General features: G+C 31.5%; 1 protein-coding gene across 1 annotated transcript; it reads right to left on the bottom strand.

Annotated features, from left to right (window-relative positions):
• Positions 1-6,749: 6,749 nt before the first annotated feature.
• LOC134718983 (uncharacterized) lies at positions 6,750-14,701 on the bottom strand. The gene is made up of 5 exons (XM_063581870.1): positions 14,641-14,701; positions 13,210-13,527; positions 11,505-11,822; positions 7,773-7,811; positions 6,750-7,105 (listed from the first exon to the last, which is right to left on the bottom strand). Exons 1-5 carry the CDS (start codon positions 14,657-14,659, stop codon positions 6,750-6,752), a joined length of 1,050 nt encoding a protein of 349 aa, XP_063437940.1. The 5' UTR covers positions 14,660-14,701.
• Between the last annotated feature and the right edge of the window lie 7,162 nt (positions 14,702-21,863).

Raw genomic sequence — 21,863 nt, 5'->3', positions numbered from 1 at the left:
TACATTATTAGGGTGAAAAACGATTTCTTTTGTATAAAAGTTATTTCTGTAAATTTTCTAAACTTTTCTTTTTTTTTAAAGATGGACTTGGGTCATGTTTTGAAATTTATGTCAGACTTTCGGATTCCTTGGTGTTTTCCCTGCGTTACAGGGTAAACTATTTTGCTCCATAATCCCATTTTTCAAATCATATAAGGCTGCAGTAGCTTATGAAGGATTATTTACCAAACTAAGTAAGAAATATCCATGATATCATAATATACATCATTACCTAACAATGAGTTTACATAATGTTGGCATTACTACAAGTCATGCTTAAAATGAAAAGATACGTTTAAAGACGCCAGGCCTGAGTATTGAGACTATTTCTTTATAAAACATCAAATACAAAATATTTGTTAAGAAATAATCGATTTTTTATTTCACCGTTAATGAGTTTAAAGAATAAATATTATTTACAGAATCACCTCCTAAATGTTTACTAAATGATTTGTTCCAACATATCAATATAACACAAAAGTGTTCAACTCTTATCAAAGTAATCAAAACAAATCAAATATATAACTGGTTAAATATAATATTTTGTAACAATAATAAAACAGTTAAATATAACAGTTCAGAGTCACGTTTACATTATATGATTAATTGATCAAAGAAGACAAATTTTAAAAAAAATACACAGATTATCTCTCTCTCTCTCTCTCTCTCTCTCTCTCTCTCTCTCTCTCTCTCTCTCTCTCTCTCTCTCTCTCTCTCTCTCGCTCTCTCTTTCTCTCTCTCTCTTTCTCTCTCTCTCTCCCTCTCTCTCTCTCAAACTGAATGGGATTATCAACAAATTAATCAAGTTAACAAAATAAGGAATTCCAATCTTTATGAAACATTCAACTGTCAAAAGGTGCGTCATTACAATATAATAGACAATTTAAATGATTGAGCTGTTGATGGGAAAAGTCACATCGCAAATGTTAATTTTTATTCTCTGACAGAAGATAAATACAAATTATGACATATACATATACATTTATAAAAATAATTACAAAAAGGTATGTATTTATAAAATTCACTATAAAAAGGCAGATAATTTTAACATTTAATGAAAAAAGGCAGACTTTTTTTCCTATATATAAAATCTACTGATGTTGATTGAAGATTTAGCATTTGATGCACACTAAGTAAATATTGACACATGATAAGATATTGCAGAAATAAGGTGGGTCTTATCAAATATTTGGTCTCTTTTCTCACCTGTTTCATCAATTGTGAAATTGCTCAGGTGGAAATATGATTTTGTTGTAAAAATAGGACTCACCTTTGTTGTTCGGCACGACCGATCGACCTTTGATAAACTGAATTATAGTATCTTTTTGAAATTTATTTAAAACAAAAAAAACAAAAAAATAACGTTGTTTGATGATCTTTGATGTCAACTTACCTCTATCACTTTCATTTTACCAATTCTGTTTTGTTAAACATTATTTCATGATGACTACATTACTTTACTTTTTCACTCATACTTTGTTGTTACAAATCAGTAACACATTACCAGAATCTTACCATTTTTTCATCCATACTTTGTAAAGTATGAATATACAGTAAAAAATGCCAATCTTTTTCTAAACGATGAAACTTTGAAAGAAATTTATTATTTTCAAAGATTTGTAATACATTTTGAAATTTTGATTAAAATTTAAAAGTGAGACCCTTAGTAGCATACGAAGGTTATTTCTATTACATATTTGAATTTCCTAGGTAAAACATAGCTTGTATGCATGTGTTCGTAAGACCTCACCGTGGGATCAAAACTGTATCGTTTACCCTTAAATGGGTATGCAAAAAAAGAAAGTAAAACAAAAGTTCTTATATAATGCAACAACAAAGGTGATTTCTCTTTTTTATTTATTTATCCTATTGCGATTCATATAGTATTGAGTATTACGAAAAACAAATTAAAAACAACATGTTTCCGGATCCAAAGACTATTTTTCTGAAATTACCTCGGTCATATATGGTTCCAATTCGGTCTGCAATATAATACTCATAGAAGACCTATTGACACCTACAAATTCCATCACGGAGTCGGTCTTTGTCATACAATCCATCCATCTTTCTATGTACTGCTGTAACATATCATCAGGTATAACAATACCAAAACTTTCGAATCGATAATAAGAGTGTTCACTGAATACGTCATTCTCCATTAGAACAAACATTGTATTGAGGAAGTCACTACTACCAGTGCGAATAAGGCTTTCGATTTCGTCTGTGTCAAGTAGGCTCATGTATGTATGAAGTGCAGTCCGGAAGGAAGCATTCGTTAAAAGCCTATTAGCATTCATATATACCTTCACCGAGTTGGCCTCTGTCACACTTTTGAACCATCTTTCTATGTATTGCTGTAACAGAAGAAGATCATCAGGAATTACAATACCAAACCATTCATATCGATTAGCACCGTCGTCTACAATGTCATCATGTGTCATGATAAACATTGTATTTAGAAAATCTATGCTTCCTGCCTGAATGAAATAGGTATTTTTGTTCTCTGTTAAACTGTTTGATGAAGTTTCGAAAGGCAGTACAAAATGCAGCATTCATCAAAAGTCTGGCACCATCCAAAAAACTCTTTGTCTGGGGTCTATCAAACAAATGGAGAAACCATCTTTCAATGTATTGCTGTAACATATCATCAGGAATAACAATACCAAATCGTTCGTATAGGTTTACAGCGTTATCATTGATGTCACCATCTGTCATGACAAACATTTTATTAAGAAAATCCGCATCAACTTTCAAAATAAAAGAAGCAATTTTTTCTGTGTTAAGTTGTTTGAAGTAGGTACACAAGGCATTACGAAATTTGGCGGTCTTCAAAGGTCTATTTGTATCTATAAATTTCTCAAACTCATTGGTTATAGTTAAGCCTACAACCCACTTCTCAATGTATTGCTGTAGTAGATCTTGAGGAATTTCAATGGCAACATTTGCTGCATAACTGGTTTCGCCGTTGTCTTTTATTTCATCTGTTGTCATGACAAACATTGTATTGATGAAATCTGTGCTTCCAATCTGAATCAGATTAGCAATTTTATCTGCGTTTGTCTGTTCCATGTAAGTGTGAAATGCATTACGAAATAAAGCATTCTTTTGTGGTCTATTTTCATCTATGTGTTTCTGTAACTCTTTTGTTTTAGTCAAACGTTTCAACCATCTCTCAATGTAAGGGTTTAGCAGATCAGTAGGAACAACAATACCAAAATATTCATATTGATTTTCAGTGTTGTCTCTGATGTCATCCTCTGTCATGACAAACATTTTGTTGAGAAAATCATCATTTGCATTCCAAACTAGAGGAGCGATCCTATCTGTATTTAACTGTCTAATGTGATCTGATAAGGAAGAACGAAATGTTTGATTTTTAAATGGTCTATTTGCTCGTATGAATTTCTCTATATCGCCGATGTCACTTAATCCTTTTAACCATCTCTCAATGTAAAGCTGAAGTAAATTATCAGGAATTACAATACCAAAACATTCAAATTGATTCTCAGTGTTGTCTTTTATGTCTTCCTCTGTCATGACAAATACTTTGTTGACAAAATCATCATTGGCATCCAACATTAGAAAAGTGATCTTTTCTGTATTTAACTGTCTCATGTGATCTGATAAGGAAGCACGAAATGTATCATTCTTCAATGGTCTATTTTCATCTATGCATTCCTCTAAATTACTCGTTTTAGACAAACGTTTTAACAATATCTCAAAATAATGCTGAAGTAAATGATCAGGAATAACAATACCAAAACATTTATATTGGTTCACAGTATTGTCTTTTATGTCCTCATCTGTCATGACAAACATTTTATTGAGAACATCTTCTTCTGCGTCCGAAATGAGTGAAGCGATTGTTACATGTTCAGTTGTCTCATGTAGTTACACAAGGCAGTACGAGAAGCAGAATTCTTAAATAGTCTATTAGCATCTATGCATTTCTCTAAATCACTGGTGTCAGTCAAACATTTCAACCATCTTTTCATGTACTGTTGCAATAGATCATCAGGGATTACAATACCAAAACATTCATATTGGTTCTCATCGCTGTCTTTTATGTCTTCCTCTGTCATGACAAACATTTTGTTGACAAAATCAGCACTGGCATTCAATATTAGAGGAGCGATCTTTTCTGTATTTAACTGTCTCATGTAATCACATAAGCCAGTACGAAATGTATCATTTTTCAATGGTCTATTTTCATCTATGCATTTCTCGATCCCACTGGTTTTAGTCAAATGTTTGACCAATATCTCAAAATAATGCTGAAGTAAATGATCAGGAATAACAATACCAAAACATTTATATTGGTTTTCAGCGCTGTCTTTTATGTCCTCATCTGTCATTACAAACATTTTATTGAAAACATCTTCCTTTGCGTCCGAAATGAGTGAAGCGATTGTTTCTGTGTTCAGTTGTCTCATGTAGTTACACAAGGCAGTACGAGAAGCAGAATTCTTAAATAGTCTATTAGCATCTATGCATTTCTCTAAATCACTGGTGTCAGTCAAACATTCCATCTTTTCATGTACTGTTGCAATAGATCATCAGGAATTACAATGCCAAAACATTCATATTGGTTCTCACCGCTGTCTTTTATGTCTTCCTCTGTCATGACAAACATTTTGTTGATAAAATCATCACTTGAAGTCTGAATGTTTAAAGCAATTTTGTTTAATGTTAGTTGTTTCAAGTGGTTACGTAAATCAAACCGAAATATTTCATTTTCCATTGTTCTATTTTTATCGAAAGCAACCTTTATCGATGTCGTTTTAGTCAAATGAGCAAGCCATCTATGAATGTATTGCTGTATTAATTCATCAGGAATAACAATACCATAACATTCATATTGGTTCTCAGTGTTGTCTTTGATATCCTCCTCTGTCATGACAAACATTTTGTTGACAAAGGTAAACACTGCATTCAGAATAAGTGAAGCAATCTTCTCTTTAGTTAATTGTTTCATATAAGTACGCAGGGCTGTGCGACCCTTAACATTTTTAAAAGCTCTAATTTTTTTCATGAGTGTTACCATCAAATTTGGGTTTGTAAGGCGATCAAAATACTGTTCAATGTATTGCTGAAGCAAGTCATCGGGGATAATAATACCAAACATTGTATATGTTTTCTTAGCGTTGTCAATGATATCATCCTCTGTCAGAACAAACATTGTATGGAGAAAAATGTCCTCTGCTGTATCAATGAGTGAAGTAATCTTTTCCGTGGTTAGTTGTCTCATGGAGGTACGAACGGCATCACGAAATGGTATATTCATCAATAGTCTATTTTCTTCGAAGTTAGTTTTTTCACGGAACCAAATTGGTGCCAAACATAAATATAAGATAGAATTGTCCTCAAAAAATATTTCATCAAGACGTGTATCCCAGCTGTTTCTTGTTAAATCCTGAAACCACCTATCAATGTAAGGTTGTGAAAATATCTCAGGAATAACAATACCAAAGCATTCATATTGTTCCTTTGCAAAATCTTTGATATCATGTTTTGTCTTGACAAACATTTTGTTTAGGAAATCCTTACTTCCAGTACGAATGATAGAGCCAACTGTCTCTTGGTTTATTTGTCGCATAGAGGAGTTTAAATCAATACGGAATGTTACACTTTTAAAAAGCCTATTATCCTTAAAATGTGCCTTCATGGAATTAGATTTCGTCAAATCACCAAACCACCTGTAAATGTATTGTTGTACTAAATCATCAGGTAGAATAATTGAAAAACTTTGGTATTCCCTAAACCTATTTTCAACCTCGTCGTTGATGTCTTCTTCTCTCATGACAAACATTACATTCAAGAAACTTGTGCTCGCTGTCTCCAATAAGGCAATTATTTCATGATTATTAAAATTTCTCATAAAGTCACGGAGCATAGTGCGTAATTTGATGTTCTTTAAATTCACATTTTCTACTATGTTATGATTAACATCACATGAACTTACCATATCTTTAAAAACTCGTTTCATGTACATCTGCAAATTGTCGTCAGATATAGGTATAACATGGAATTCATTTTCGATGTCTTTTGTAACAGAAAATCTTTCCCGAACAAATCTAGGTTCGGCATACTTTATCAATATGCTTATAAGTTCTTCTTGCGTTCCAAAGTAAACAGCCAAAAAATCAAACAGCTTGTCGTGAATGGTTTTGTAGATGCCTTCATCAAAAGTCACAAACGTGCCAGTCAGTATTTCAAGTTGGGACTTTAGTTTCCTACCTGTTATATTTTCGTCTATTTCACATACGTCTATGATAACTTCAATAATCTCTTTAACTTTAAGATCCTTACCTGTGAGGTGTTTTTCCTCTAATTTGTTGTTGAATATAACTAACAAAAGTAGAGCACAGTATTTGTACCTACCTTCTGCGCAGTCATTGTACATGCTAGGCAACTCTTTTTTGTAAAATGAAAATGGATCATCCAAAAAAAGTCGGACATTAAATTCTGGATTGTTTCTCTGTACATAATATAATTTACATAAAAATGGAAGAAACTCATATTCACTTAAACAAGCTAATGCTTCTATTGCATGTTCCTTGAAATACTCTGCCGTCATTTTTTCCTTTTCTTCAGACGTTAAAGATAAACTATGTGACCTCAGGTTACATACACATGTTTTGAAGATTTCTAAATTTGTAAACCCTTTATCTTGAAAAACTTGAAGTCTACATGTTAAAATCAACTTACAATTACCATTTTTCAAGAATACCCTTAATGTCGTTCATTGATTTCTTCCATTCTTCTATCCGACTTTGGCTGGCTGTAAAATTTCCACACATATCGTCAACAATGTACAACGTTTTTCTGTCTGATTTGTATAGATCTTTTACTTCTTTTGCATCAGTCACTGTTAGAAGTGTGTATCCAAGTCTTTCCATTTCGAGGGCTACGTGTCTAGCAATTGCAGTTTTCCCACTTCCAGCTGGTCCTATGACACTTACACAGTTGTTGCAGTTCATACTTGAAAGTACAACATCCGTCGCTCTAGTTTGGACGTAAATTTTGCTCTCAATCTTCCATTTCTCTATTTGATCGACCATAAGATCTTAAGAACATATAGTTGGTTACTTGTTTATATTTTAATTGTAAATAAAAAGAGAAAGTGTCATTTATAATTTATTCTTTATATATTTTGAACATACAGATAAGAAAAAACAAGCACCAATATTTAGATAGCGACTCATTTAGGTCTAACTATTTGGATAATCTCGTTAAGCATTGGAAATTTAGAATGGCGGCCATACTATGAGGGAATAACTGTTTTTATTATTCTTCTTGACATGCATGAAGTAACCCACCGGAAACATTTTAAAAATGCGACCAGTTTTGTTTAGGATAGACTTTATGCTATGTGACTTTATCTGTTTATTTCTTAACTTGACATGAAGGACCAAACAGAATAACTTTTTGTCTTTAGTAAGTGTTCTTACTATGTGTTTTTGTGTGAGCGAGTCAATAATTTAGAACCAAACAGTAAGAACTTTTTCAAAAGTTAAACACTGTACGTTGACCTATTAAAAAATGTGTCCGTTGTGAAGGTTGGCAGCAGTTTAATTCAAGTATTTCATAAATTTAAATTAGTTGATAAGAACTCAATAGATTTAACAAGGCCAAACTAAACTCTATCTTCTTTCCAAATCTTCAAACACAGTTTTTCCTTAAAGTTTACATTGTATTGATTTTATCAATAATGGTACACAATATATATTTACCACTCATTCCATTTCTTTTCCGTTCTCTAATTCTGTTTCCTACAATAGAATTACACGATATATGCATATACTCATATGTAAGTAGTCCCAAACTATACACTGTAATAAAAAGTATGAAATTTAAAGTAAACGAAATTTTCTACGTTTGAGAATCTCAAGGATTGTATATTATTTCATTATTTTGGAAAACACGTAACTTCATTGGTGAATTGTCCATTTTCAAGATGTTTTAACAAATCAAAACGTTTCGGTTACTCTTTGGAACCTATTAACCTTAATACTTAACATTCTAAAACGTTGTATAGACGTAATGTTGTCCATTCGTTTTTTATGTGTTTTGTTATTTGAATTTTGTACGATCACGGAAAATGTGTTTTATGTGTTTTGCCATTTGAACTTGTACGATAACGGAAAATAATTGAAATAAATAGGATTAAAAAATGACAGACAGTTTACCCTCTCGGTCTAAATGATAATTGGAATTGGTAATATATCTAGAACCAATTCCGTTAACATTTTGGATATAGTTTCTGAAACTGTTCGAAAAAACGTTCTCACGGTCGTAGAACAAATCGCAATCAAAGAAAATTTCGGGCCAATCATACCAATATTTTGGACCTAATTTCTATTTCAAAAAACAACGGCAGACATTATCTGTTAACAAAACTCTGTTCGTTACCGGTTAATAAGTTAAATAAAATTTTGGAGGATTGCAACACAATTTCATATAGCAGTCCGTATTATGAAATTGTTCAAATTATCATGGCATGTTGTTATTCTAAATTATTTCCAAAAATTGATCTCCCTGAAGTTCATAAAAGAAACATTTTATTAAAATTAAGTATGTCAATAAAGGCTTTGATTTTGTAAATATTGCCTGTATATTTAACGACCATTCTGTTAAAGATCAAATTCCTGGATATTTTGACAATACTAAGCTGCCTCTTATTTGCTATATTTACAAGAAATCTACCCGGAAATTTGTGTTTAATTATAGTCAATTGTGTAAAGATGTTAATATCAGTGAAAATACACCTACTTCATGTAATTGCAGTAATTCCGAATATATTTATGGACCCATTTCCCATGTTATAACAGGAGATCTTAACATCGTTCAAGACCGAGAGTTAAAATCATTCCTCAGTAAAGGACCTAAATATCGTCCCCCGTCAATTATTAAATGGAAAGAGTGTCGTAATATCATCCACGACTCACTCCATACTGTATGAAATGGATAAAACAGGAAAAGGTTGACAAAAAAATCTGTGGACTCTTTTTTTAATTCAGTAATGAAGATAGTTGATATATGTGTTCAACATTTTAAAGAACATTTTACTATTAACAAGAACCACAATAAACCTATTTCTCGTATCAAACATAAACTATAAGAACTAGTCAAGGAATTTATTTTTGTCCCGGCCGATAAAGCTGCTAATAATATTATTATTGTTTGACGTAAATTTTACATTGTGGTTCTTAAAAAGGAAATCACCAATTCACCAACATTCCAACTGACTCCATTTTCTGAAAACGAAATCTGTAACAAACATAAACTTTTAGCCACCGCTTTACAAGCAGAGCAAAATACAATGAAAGTCCCTACTATGTATTGGCTTCCGAAGCTACACAAAACCCCTTACAATTATAGATTTATTTCGTCTTCAAGCCATTGTGCAACTACTTAATTGATTATTCATCTTACCAGCACACTTGGTACAATTAAAAAACTGATAATAAATTGTTCAAATAAGGCCTTCGAAAATAGTGGAATAAATTACTTTTGGAGTGTCAAGAACTCGTTGGAAGTACTTGATAAATTGCATGCTTATATTGGTGATTTTGAATCTGTTCAAAGTTTTGATTTTTTTACCCTGTATACCACATTGCCTCACATTCTCATTAAGAAAAAAATAACACACCTAATTAAATGGGCATTCAAAAAATCAGAATTTTTAGGTCATTTTTTAGTAGCAATACAAAAAATACTCTGTTAATGGACATGCTTTGATACTATATATGCCCTTGAATTTTTACTAGATAACATTTTTGTTCACTTTGGGGGTTCCGTATATCGTCAGATTATCGGAATTCCAATGGGGACTTACTGTGCACCACTTATTGTGGACCTGTTTTTGCATTGTTATGAGTTACAATTTATGACCAAAAAAAACAAAAACCCATCGAAATAACATCTGGTAAACAAATTTTATAATACTTTTAGATATTTGGATGATATTTTGGCTCTCAATAATGACGACCTCAGTATGTATATTAATGAAATGTATCCTGTTGAACTTACTTCAAATAAGGCTAATACTAACAATGACCACTGCCCTTTCCTCGATCTTGATATCTATATCACTAACGGAAAGCTGAATACTAAAATTTATGATAAAAGGGATGATTTTTCATTTCCTATCGTTAATTATCCGTTTTTAGATGGTGACGTTCCCTTGTCACCATTTTACGGTGTTTATATATCTCAACTTGTACGATTCGCTCGTGTATGTAACAATGTTTTAGATTTTAACGAGAGGAATGTATGTCTTACTGAAAAATTATTACACCAGGGTTTTCGATATCACAAACTAGTCCAAACATTTACTAAATTTTATCATCGGTATAAAGACATCATTCGTAAATATAGCTCAACATGTAGACTTCTTATACGTTCAGGTATTTCACATCCAGTTTTTTATGGAAATATTCTTTAGAAAGCACAAAGGTGTCAGTATTCACCTCTGAAACTTACAAATCCTTTGAATAGACTTATTAAGAAGGAATTAATTACGATACTGTTGTCAAGTCATTAAAAATTGCATATTTTGGCGTTAATATTGAGTCACTGATAAGGTCTTTGCGTCGGAACTTAACACATTTATTCTAAAAACAGTTGTTGGCATGACACGGATTATGTTCATCTCATATATGTTATGATGGAATGATACTTAACCCCTAACGGGAAGGATTGTGCCTGATGTTCATATGATGAAATCATAATCTTTCAGTCAGTTTAATTGAAGTCTGGAGCTGGCATGTCACCTAACTGCTAGTAGTCTGTTGTTATTTATGTATTATTGTCATTTTGTTTATTTCCTTTGGTTACATCTTCTGACATCAGACTCGGACTTCCCTTGAACTGAATTTTAATGTGCGTATTGTTATGCGTTTACTTTTCTACATTGGTTAGAGGTATATAGGGAGGGTTGAGATCTCACAAACATGTTTAACCCCGCTTCATTTTTGCGCCTGTCCCAAGTCAGGAGCCTCTGGCCTTTGTTAGTCTACTATTATTTTAATTTAAGTTTCTTGTGTACAATTAGGAAATTAGTATGGCGTTCATTATCACTGAACTAGTATATATTTGTTAAGGGGCCAGCTGAAGGACGCCTCCGGGTGCTGGAATTTCTCGCTACATTTAAGACCTGTTGGCGACCTTCTGCTGGTTTTTATTTTTTGGTCGGGTTGTTGTCTCTTTGACACATTCCCTATTTCCATTCTCAATTTTATGTAATGTTGTCCATTCGTTTTGTATGTGTTTTGTCATTTGAATTTTGCCTTGATTAGGGACGTTTCGATTTGATTTTCCTCTGAGTTCAGTACTTTTTGTGATTTTACTTTTTACAATTTAAATTAAAAAAAAAGACTAATTGTAGATCTTAAAAAGCAATCTGTTATATTGTAACAAATTTCATATCATTATGATACATATTCAAAATATTTATAACCTACCAATATTCAATAATTCTAAGTCGTTCTGTGTGACATGTGTTTCTTCTATCTTTTCGGCATAATCCTTATAACAGCTATCTTCTCTCAGAACTTCAAGGAAAATTGGAAAGGCAGACGAAATATCTTTTCTTATAAGTTTTCCCAAAAGTCTTCTATTTTTCTCGTGTGAAGTCATATTTACTGATGAAAGTTTTTCATGAATCTCACGGTCTATAACATCTTTAGTAAATAGCTTGTCTAGAATTCCAGTTTTGTCGATGCTAATTTCATGAACTATAATTTTATACCATTTGATTAATTTAACAGCATCTTTTATACCTGAAATATATAAGATTACAAAATAAACGTTATTGAAAGCAAATGTTTACGAAAGGATATGATGTCCTTGCTTTTAGAAATATAACGCAAAAAGTTGAAAATCGTTTATAGTTTATTACAGTGAAACCTGTTTCAACCGATCCTTTTCGATCTTAACACTTTTTTCGGTTTTGACCGATGTTCGGTGTTTTCAGGTTCAAAACGCATACTAGTTGATACGATGATGCTTCAGAACAGACTTTGGGTCAATTACATTGGAATGTAATTAATTAAATTACACATTACATTGCAAAAATGATCAATTATACTAATTACACATTACACAGTTTTGGAAATGTAATTAATAAAATTACAATTACTTTACTAAAGTAATTAGTTAAATCACACATTACATTTCATCATGATATTTTTTAATAATATTATACATATATTTAATAAATAATGTGTAAAATATTCATGTAAGCAAAGTTTAAGCGTGGCATGTGACAATCATTAGTTATTTAAATGTTGTGTCATTTAGTCTGAATCTCTCTGGTCTGTACACTTTGACAGCAATAGAAAATTAAAAAAAATTCAGAATAAATTACAGACTTTATATATTAAAAAAAGTATGTTATATCAATATTTGAAAAAAATAAATATAATTTTACAATTTATATTATGAAACATAAATCCTTATCTTTAACACAATAGAAGTACATGTAATTGAAATGTAATTCAAAAGTAATTGAGCATTACATGCCTTTTTCAATGTAATTAATTAAATTACCATTACATGTAATTAAAAAAAAATGCTCAATTACACATTAAATTCAATTACATGGAAAATTGTAATGCATTACACTCAATTACCATTACATTTTCAATTACCCCATCCCTGCTTTAGAACATGTTTGGTTTATACAGGTCATCGGTTTATGCAGAATTCGGTTTAGTCAGGTTTCACTTTAATAAGCATCCTTTAATGTAGTTAACTAACAGAATTGGAGATCAGCAACTATAAGTCACCGTTATTTAGTGAATTCATTGAAAAATTGTCATTGGCTGTTGAAACAGACAAGCTGTTAAACGAAAATAAAAAAGAAGTTAAAGAGCATGAGACACCAAATTGTAAAAATGTGGATACAAATCCGTCGAAGTTAATCTATGATTGGGTTATTACAAAATCAAAGCGTAATACACGTAAGAACTACAAGCAGTTCATGGCTCAGCATAGAACTTGGTTATCATCTTTAAACTTTGGAGTGTTCGTACTTTGAACAATCAAAAGCTTATGTGCGCTCCGTAACACGACACTAAGCACCATCCATACAAAATAATAACATATGAAAGCCTTTGACATGACAAAAAAAAATTGTTTCACTCATTTCAAAATAAGGTACATTACCGGTTGTTTCATCTGTGAGTTGTGCTTTCTGTAAAGTCAAGTCTTTATCTAAGACTTTGGCCTCCATTCTTTCAACAAGAGAACTGTGACACTTTTGATCCGATTTTTTCATCGTTTCAACAAAATCAGGAAAGGTATTGTATGGTCGATGCATCAGTATTTCTAAGAGTTTCTGGTTACGATTTGATTGATCTAAAAGGCTGTCAATCTCCTCTCTATCGTCAAGAGTTAGAATGCACTTTGAAATTAAGTTATCTAAAACATCCGTATCAAGTATTGTTGACTGTATGAGGTCAACCTTGAATTCTTGGTAAGTACCTGAAATAAAGAAAGATGATACATGATGTGTGCTATATTAGAGAAATCATCGATTGTCGCATCCTTTTTTTTAACATATCTTATCTTAAAAATACATACAGGTAATGCATGTGTAAGGACGATGAGTTATGATTCTAATTGGATTATGCCCCTTTTAATATATATCATATGATGAAACATGATAAGTGCTTAATTAGAAAAAAAAGTTTACATATCGTACCTTTTAGGCATACATGTGCATGTATTTTGTAAGGACAATGAAATATGATTCAAATCGTATTTTCTCCATACTTTTCGTCAAAGTATCTCTGAGAAGTTCTACATCTAAGTCAAGAATAATTTATTTCTAAAGTGTGAAGATCTCATATATTTCTTCAGTTATGATAAAAATCTGTAATCCTTTAAAAATTGTTTCAATAATGAATGTAAAGCATAAATTTGTCATGTAAGCGCAGAACAGTTATTGTTTGATGTCACTGTTTTACCAAAACGGTTATGAAAGCGGTTTTTTTAATGGTCGCTATAATTGATTCAATTTGAAAAATGACAGATTTCAGTAAGATTTCAAAAAAAGCAAGAAAAACTATGTGGTTACTATAAGGTTCTAATTTATATCATGTAATGAAAATTTATGCAATTTGTTCTTTAATTAACAGTTGATAAAACTGTATACTTTTAGTTTTTGCAAATTGCATTTTTTTTTTAACTCGATGGTCAAGTATGAACCGTGGTGTAGTGGTTAGTGCATCGGACTACTAACACAAAGGTTCCTGGTTCGATTCCCGTCTGGGATGAAAATTTCAGAGACTTAATTTTCGGCTCTCCCTTGACACCATTTGCGAGTATAGTCTTGAGGAAACGATGATAGTCCGTCGGACGGGGACGATAAATGGCTGACCCGTGTTAAGAGAGAGCCATATCTCTTGCACGTTAAAGACACCCTTGTAGATTTCGAAAAAGAGCAGGCTAATGCCGCTACAAGGCAGCACTCGCACCCGCAAAGTGGAAAGGGATTAATAGAAGTTGCAAAACTTGTTTCCCAATCCACTATAAATAAATATGTTTAAACTAAACTAAGTATGAGACTTTTGTAACCGACATATGTACACTTACTTCTATCGTGAGTCTCCATTATCTGTGTTGCTACAGTCGTTCTACAACAACAAACCTGAAGTGATATGTGTACTGCGTACTTATCAATATTATAATGGTGTTCAATATAGTTCACATTGTTTTCTTAACTGATGTATAAATATAGTGATATATTTCAAATTAAAAAGAAATTAATATCAAAGTAACAATCAATGTAAGAATGATATATCCTATGCAGACTATTTACTTAATCAAGATTGTTTAGTCCGTTTAAAAAAATGTTACTTGCTATTTGTTCCCGTTTATCTTTAAGAATTCCAATCAAAAGCATATTGTAGTAATTATCATTACAGAATACTGTGCAACATTGTGCTTTTCTTGATTTACTTTTTAATTTGGAACTCTTATATCCAAAACATCTATTAACAAGAATGTGGTACTATATAAATATGCGAGCAGCTTATTACTAAATTGGACCTTGAAGTTATAGCCAAATCAATTAATATCCAACTTTGCAAAAGTTTACAAATACTATCACTTCGATCTTTGTGTCTCGTGGAGTGAAAAAAAAACTATAATAGTTCATGTTCATATCGCATGTGTATGAGAACACTAGGTCTTTTTTTTTAAATTTACAGCAGTCAAAATGAATGCACGAACATGTACCGCCAATCACAAACATAACGTGCGAAGTCTTAACCTTCGACTCACTTTCTTTTAATTCATAGTATAAATTTTCTGTTTACAAAACTTTGAATTTTTCGAAAAACTAAGGATTTTCTTACCCCAGGAGTAGATTACCTTAGCCGTATTTGGCACAACTTTTTGGAATTTTTGGTCCTCAATGCTCCTCAACTTTGTATTTGTTTTGGCATTTTAACTATTTTGATCTGAGCGTCACTGATGAGTCTTATGTAGACGAAACGCGCGTCTGGCGTATAAAATTATAATCCTGGTACTTTTGATAACTAATTAAATATTATATACTTAGAAATTAAAACCCATGCTACATTGCTTATAGATGATTTAAATTATCAAGTCTAAAGTTACTTTCCAGTATAAAAAAATTGTGAACCTGCATTAGAAAATATGGTCTGAAAGTTACCTTATGTTAAATAAACCCTTAATCTATTGTCCAGTCATATTCTAAATAACATGCATAGATTCAATTCGATTTGAAAAAAATATATAAACGTTTTATTTGTCTGCAACTAACGAATACATAAATTCTTTTTTTTTTGTATATCTATTTAATTTGCATGTTTGATTCTTCAATACTAATACTGCACAATAGCCACATTTTAACCTAACAATCTGTTTTGTTCTAAACAAATTTTTGTGTCAAAGCCTTTTCCGTTTTGGTGTATCCCAAAGCTATTAACTGTTTTGGGCTAAACGCAAATATTTGTTTGTAAATGTTGTATTCAATGTATTAGACACCTACATGAAAAATATTATGGATTTAGTTTGTCATTATGAACCTTCTTTTTGATTATCGATTATGTATGTCCCTCTTGTATATTTCGCTTCTCTTAAATGGGGAGTCTGTTTGTATTATCTTCCGTTTTACTTTTGTGTCTATTGCTGATCCTAAGCTTCGTCACAAATTCTTTTAAAATTTCATAAAATCGTTCTGAGATGAAATTAATATACCAATTTTTGTAAAAAAAAAATATTCACATTGTTGTATTCGGCACAGTATGGTGTGGTTGTTGATAATAAATATTAATCGTTGTTTTGTTTCGTTAACATTTGTTGTATAGTGCAGATCAATTAAAGAAGGTTCTTAAATTGAACACTTGAACACTTTAATACAGAAGTAAGAATATGTGTTATGATAGCAAATAAGACAACTTTAGTCTCAATTCAACAAGTAAAGATAGTCGGTAAGATACATTCGTTACATAGTGTGCGCTCTCACCCCATATGGAATTTACTGACCCTGTATATATCATTTTAGGTCACTAACACAAAATGTAACTAATATTTTCCGTCCTTGTTATATTTAATTTTATGTTCATCCCTTGAATTCGTATTGTTGTTTTATATTTTAAATGTTTTATCAAATATATTAAGAAAATCTTCTTTTAAGATTTAAAATGTGTTCAAATATCACAAATATCATGTTACTTCGATAACTCGGTATTACTTTAGTGACAAAACAGATCTTAGCCATCTTTGAAATATCCGAAACGATGTGATGCATGCAACATGATTTAACATTTTACACAGAATAGACAAAGAAATCACGATCTTTAAAAATGTCAAAATGTGCTATTAATGAAAGTGCACGCGTCTTTTCCTATAAATGTACTTGTAATAGCAAGGTATTCGCTATACAAATATTTGACGTTTACAAAATTTTTGCTTTGATAAAATATAAACATATCACATATGCGGTACACATTATTTGTAGCACATTTCATATCATTCTTCAAGTTTTATCTTGTCAAATTATCTTAACTGAATATTTTCTGATAAACAATACTGTTGAAATATTCAACCACATGATGCATAATGTTATTAGTTCTAATCTTACATGTGTTAACTTTGATACAATTTTATCACAAATGTCAATAAATCAGTTATTTATTTTATTTTTGATATCAAATCAGCCAATTTAAAAGGACTTTGTTGCATTAAATCACGATCTTGACTCGTGAAACACTCTGTTGAATAGTTGTTTTAATCTATTGTACTGCTCAATGTTTTCCTTATTTTATGATAGCCTCTTTTGTATCATTTAATGAGAAAGAGGTATATGAGTGTAAACAAACTCTTGTTTTCTCTACATAAGGTTTTGTGAGTTCAAGAAAAGAATCAAGGGTAGCATTTCTATGTCTAAATTTTGATTGAGTTGCAAAATGTTGATTATTAGAGGTATAACGCGTGAACATACCAAAGCTTCAAGTTAATATGAAGATAATACACCCACTAAAATAATGATCTTTAACTAAACTAGAGGCTCTAAAGGCATGAACGAGCCAGCGTCAAACTATCTCTATTCATAACGGTTTTCAAAATAGTGGACAAAACTTGCATTTTACATCTTTGTTCTATTTTTAGCCATGGCGATTATCTTGATACTCAAAGGTCGTACGGATTATTTACACCAAGTCTGGTTTATTTTGGCCTTGTAAATTCAGAGAAGTTGTTGTAGAAGATTACAAAATTGTACGAAAAATTGTGAAAACTGACTTAAAAGGGCAATAATCATGATAATGGGGTCAATTGACAATTTTTGTCACGTTGAAATAAAATTGGGAGTGCTAGCCGCACAACATGCACAACTAGCAGATGAGTTTGGCTCCAATATTAATTTACTAGGATTGCAAGTTGTTCTGCCAAAATTCTGTGGTACTATTGATTCCTACAACAATATAAATTGTCTGTCAAGTTTATACTCCTTGGTATATTTACCTTTTTGTATGATATGTTCAGTTATCAAAAGAAATTGTCCAAATTTTTCAACCAAATATAAATTATTCATATACATTAATTTGCATTATTTTACCCTTCCGGAGCACCTGAGACCACCCCTAGGTTTTGGTTGTATTCGTGTTGTTTTTTTTGTTTTTTTCTACGTTGTGTCATGTGTACTATTGTAAGTCTGTTTGTCTTTTTTTATTTTTAGCCATTGCGTTGTCAGTTTGTTTTAGATTTATGAGTTTGACTGCCCCTTTGGTATCTTTCGTTCCTCTTCTGAATACTTACTAATATATCTGTATACTAATTCATATTTCTATTCGTGATCACTTGATGCTTCATCAATGTCGGCTATCATGATGGCTTGCTCAAAGTCTAAAATGATAACTTGCATTATCAATGTATTTTAGTCATGTACAATACCAATGAATTATTAGTACATGTGTACATATTACAAAATGTGGGAAAACGAATTATCATGTGTGAAGCACTCTCACAAAAATTACTTGGTGAAACCTTTTTTTATTATTATCATTATTACTAAGAGTCCATAAAAACGCAACTCGTATGTTGAATTTCTATTAACAGACACAAATGAGATTTTCAGATAACATGTTTAATACAAAATGAAATTCGGATAGTATAAAAATAAATACAATCTCCATAGAAATGTGTTATAAGAATAGGTTCGAACAATTTAATAACTATAAATTAATTCAAAACATTTCGTCATCAATAAAGAAGAAAGGCATAAAAGTTTCATGAATATATTCTGTAACTCAGTCACTCACTTTTCAGTGAGAGTTAACATCTTAACTTCCACAGGATTTGTTTCGCTGGTACGCAGTAAGTAAAGGATCGGGCTATGGCTAGCTATTTTCAACCAGCAAAAATCATTTATACAAATTAATTTAGTTATTATAGATACTTACTTATAAATCTGTATACGACTTCATATTTCTATGTGTAATCCATCGATGTCGGTTATCAGGGTGGTCTGTTCTAAGTCTTATATAATAAATTGCGTAATCATTGACATTTAGTCACGTGCGTATAAAGGACTTATCAGTACAGATTACGAATTGCGAAAAACAAATAAATATATGTTTAGAATCATGACGAATATTAATCGATGAAACTATTTATTTTGTTACTATTTTTTCTATCAAATGACCATAAAAACGTAACTCCTACGTTGAATTTTACTTACAGACATAATATAGATTGTCATATTAAAAGTGTTAGTACAAAATCAAATTCAGATAAATTTTAAATAAATACGATCGCGATAGAAATGTTTAACTGTTATAGGTTCAAACAGTTGAATCACTGCATACCATTTCGTAAAATGGTGGAGAACGGCACCAAAGCTTCATAGAAATATTAAGAATGAAATAGATGCATGATTAATATTGATGATTTCAGTTTTCTGCTATTTTCCAGGAATCTTTAGAGTAAGTTTAATACATTATGTCGTTTCCTGGCTAATTCAACCTCTCTGCTCAATTGAACGGCGTTTCTAACTAGACGTTGGGCAACCAACAATTCAAACAATTAAATTAAATGAGTTGAGTTGTAAGTCTCAACTTATAATTAAAGCTTATGTACCCTGACAATATACACAATATTATAAGATGTGGGCTCCTCACATTGAAACTACTTCACTACAAATGCACAATGCTATCGGTCGCTAACTGGAGTTTAATGACAAATGAGCTATGTATAAAATAAAATTTTCTACCGATTGATTTATTGATTGTTTGTTTAATGTAGAATGTTTCATACAGGGTCAGATCGAGAAAAAATCATCAATTATTTCTATAGGTAGGTAATGTGGATCTTGATCAACAAACGATGGAGATTGGCGAAAATTGGACTGACAAATGAATGTAAATTGGATATTGTGAGAATAGTTATCAAAGGTACCAGGATTATAATTTAGTACGCCAGACGCGTGTTTCGTCTTCATAAGACTCATCAGTGACGCTCATATAAAAATATTTATAAAGCCAAACAAGAGAAAGCTTATTTTACAGTAAGCAACATATGGACCTCTCAAGGTGTTGCAAGGGTTCTTAATGTGCGCAGAGCGTAACACTAATTTAACACGAATCATTGAAAATATTCTGTCTTGACTTTACAAAGCTTTATCATTGGCAAATTTTAAAAGTTCTAAAAAACTATCGAAAAATAATTAAAATTGTATAAGACTTTTACAGACGTACAAGATTTATAAATAGAAAAACGGGGGTCAATGGGTATTTTTCAAAAACATTCAAAAGGAAAAATCTGACAAAAATCCCAAAATATGTCAAGCGAACTTCCTCAATACAAAAATTTATGATTAAACAGATGATTTTTATATATCCTATTGCTGATTATCAATTCTTAGATAGATACGTTGATCTGTCACCATCTTATGGTGTTTATATATCTCAACTTGTACGATTTTCTCGTGTATACAACGACATATAAGATTTTAGCGAGAGAAATTTATGTATAAATGAAAAACTATTACACCAGGGTTTTGCATATCATAAACAAGTCAAAACATTTACTAAATTATATCATCAGTATAAAGACATCATTCGTATATAAAACTGAAAATGCTGACATCTCATACGTTCGGGTTTTTCACATCCAATAATTTAAGGTAATATTCTTAACAAAGCACGAAAATGTCAGTATTCACCGCAAAAGCTAACAAAATCGTTAAGCATACTTATTGATAAGGGAAATGGTAACGATACTGTTGTCATATCATTAAAGATTGCATATTTTGGCTTTAATATTGATTCATTTATAGGGTATTTTCATCGGAATTAAACACATGTATTCTAACTAAAACCAGATGTTGGCATGACACAGGTTATTTTCATCTCATAAATTTCATGATGGTATAATACGTCAGCGCTAACAGCAGGGGTTGTGTCTAAGATTCATATGATGAAGACATAATCTTTCAATCAGTTTAATAGAGGTCTGGAACTGGACCGTCAGTTACTGCTAGTAATATGTTGTTATTTATGTATCATTGTCATTTTGTTAATTTTCTTTTGTTTCCTACTCTGACATCGGACTCCAACTTCTCTTTAACTGGATTTTACTGTGCGTTCATTTTTTCAGGTAAAGGGGAAGTTTGAGATCTCAAAAAACAAGTTTAACCCCGCCGTATTTTTGCGCCTGTCCCAAGTCAGAAGCCTTCGGTCTTTGTTAGTCTTGTATCTTTTTTAATTTATTTTCTGGTGTATGATTGGGAGTTCAATATGACGTTCATTATCAATGAACTAGCATATATATTTGTTTATGGACCAGCTGAAAGACTCCTCCGGGTGCAACAATTACTCGCTGCTTTGAACACCCATTGGTGACTCTCGGCTGTTGTCTGTTCTATGGTCGAGTTGTTGTCCTTTTTGTCACAAACCCCATTTCCATTCTCAATTTTATTGTTCAATGTTTTGACAACAGTCCTTCCAATGTTTCTGTTTTTATACATCCTTTCTTTTGAATACGGTGCTTTGAACATTCCAAAGTGTTTAAACGCATTAATTCAGTAAATTCGCTTGTCGACTTAACCATTTTATTCATACAAGACAAGTTTTAGGTTTTTCACCTGCGTCTAATATCATGTGTTCCTCAAATTCATAAGTTTGATTTAAGACTTTCAATACATACATCGCATGTTAAAGGTGTTTCTACAGTGTGCATTCTTATATGCGTTCGTAAGTTCGGTTTTTGACAAAAACATTTACAACAATTTTCACCAATATGTGTTCTCGAGTAAATCTTTTAGTAAATCCTTCAATACATAAATCATA

The sequence above is a fragment of the Mytilus trossulus genome, chromosome 5 (genome assembly GCF_036588685.1).
Source record: "Mytilus trossulus isolate FHL-02 chromosome 5, PNRI_Mtr1.1.1.hap1, whole genome shotgun sequence".
NCBI classification, from domain to species: domain Eukaryota; kingdom Metazoa; phylum Mollusca; class Bivalvia; order Mytilida; family Mytilidae; genus Mytilus; species Mytilus trossulus.
The sequence above is the reverse complement of the archived record's forward strand: the minus strand, read 5'-3'. Positions and strand labels throughout refer to the sequence as shown.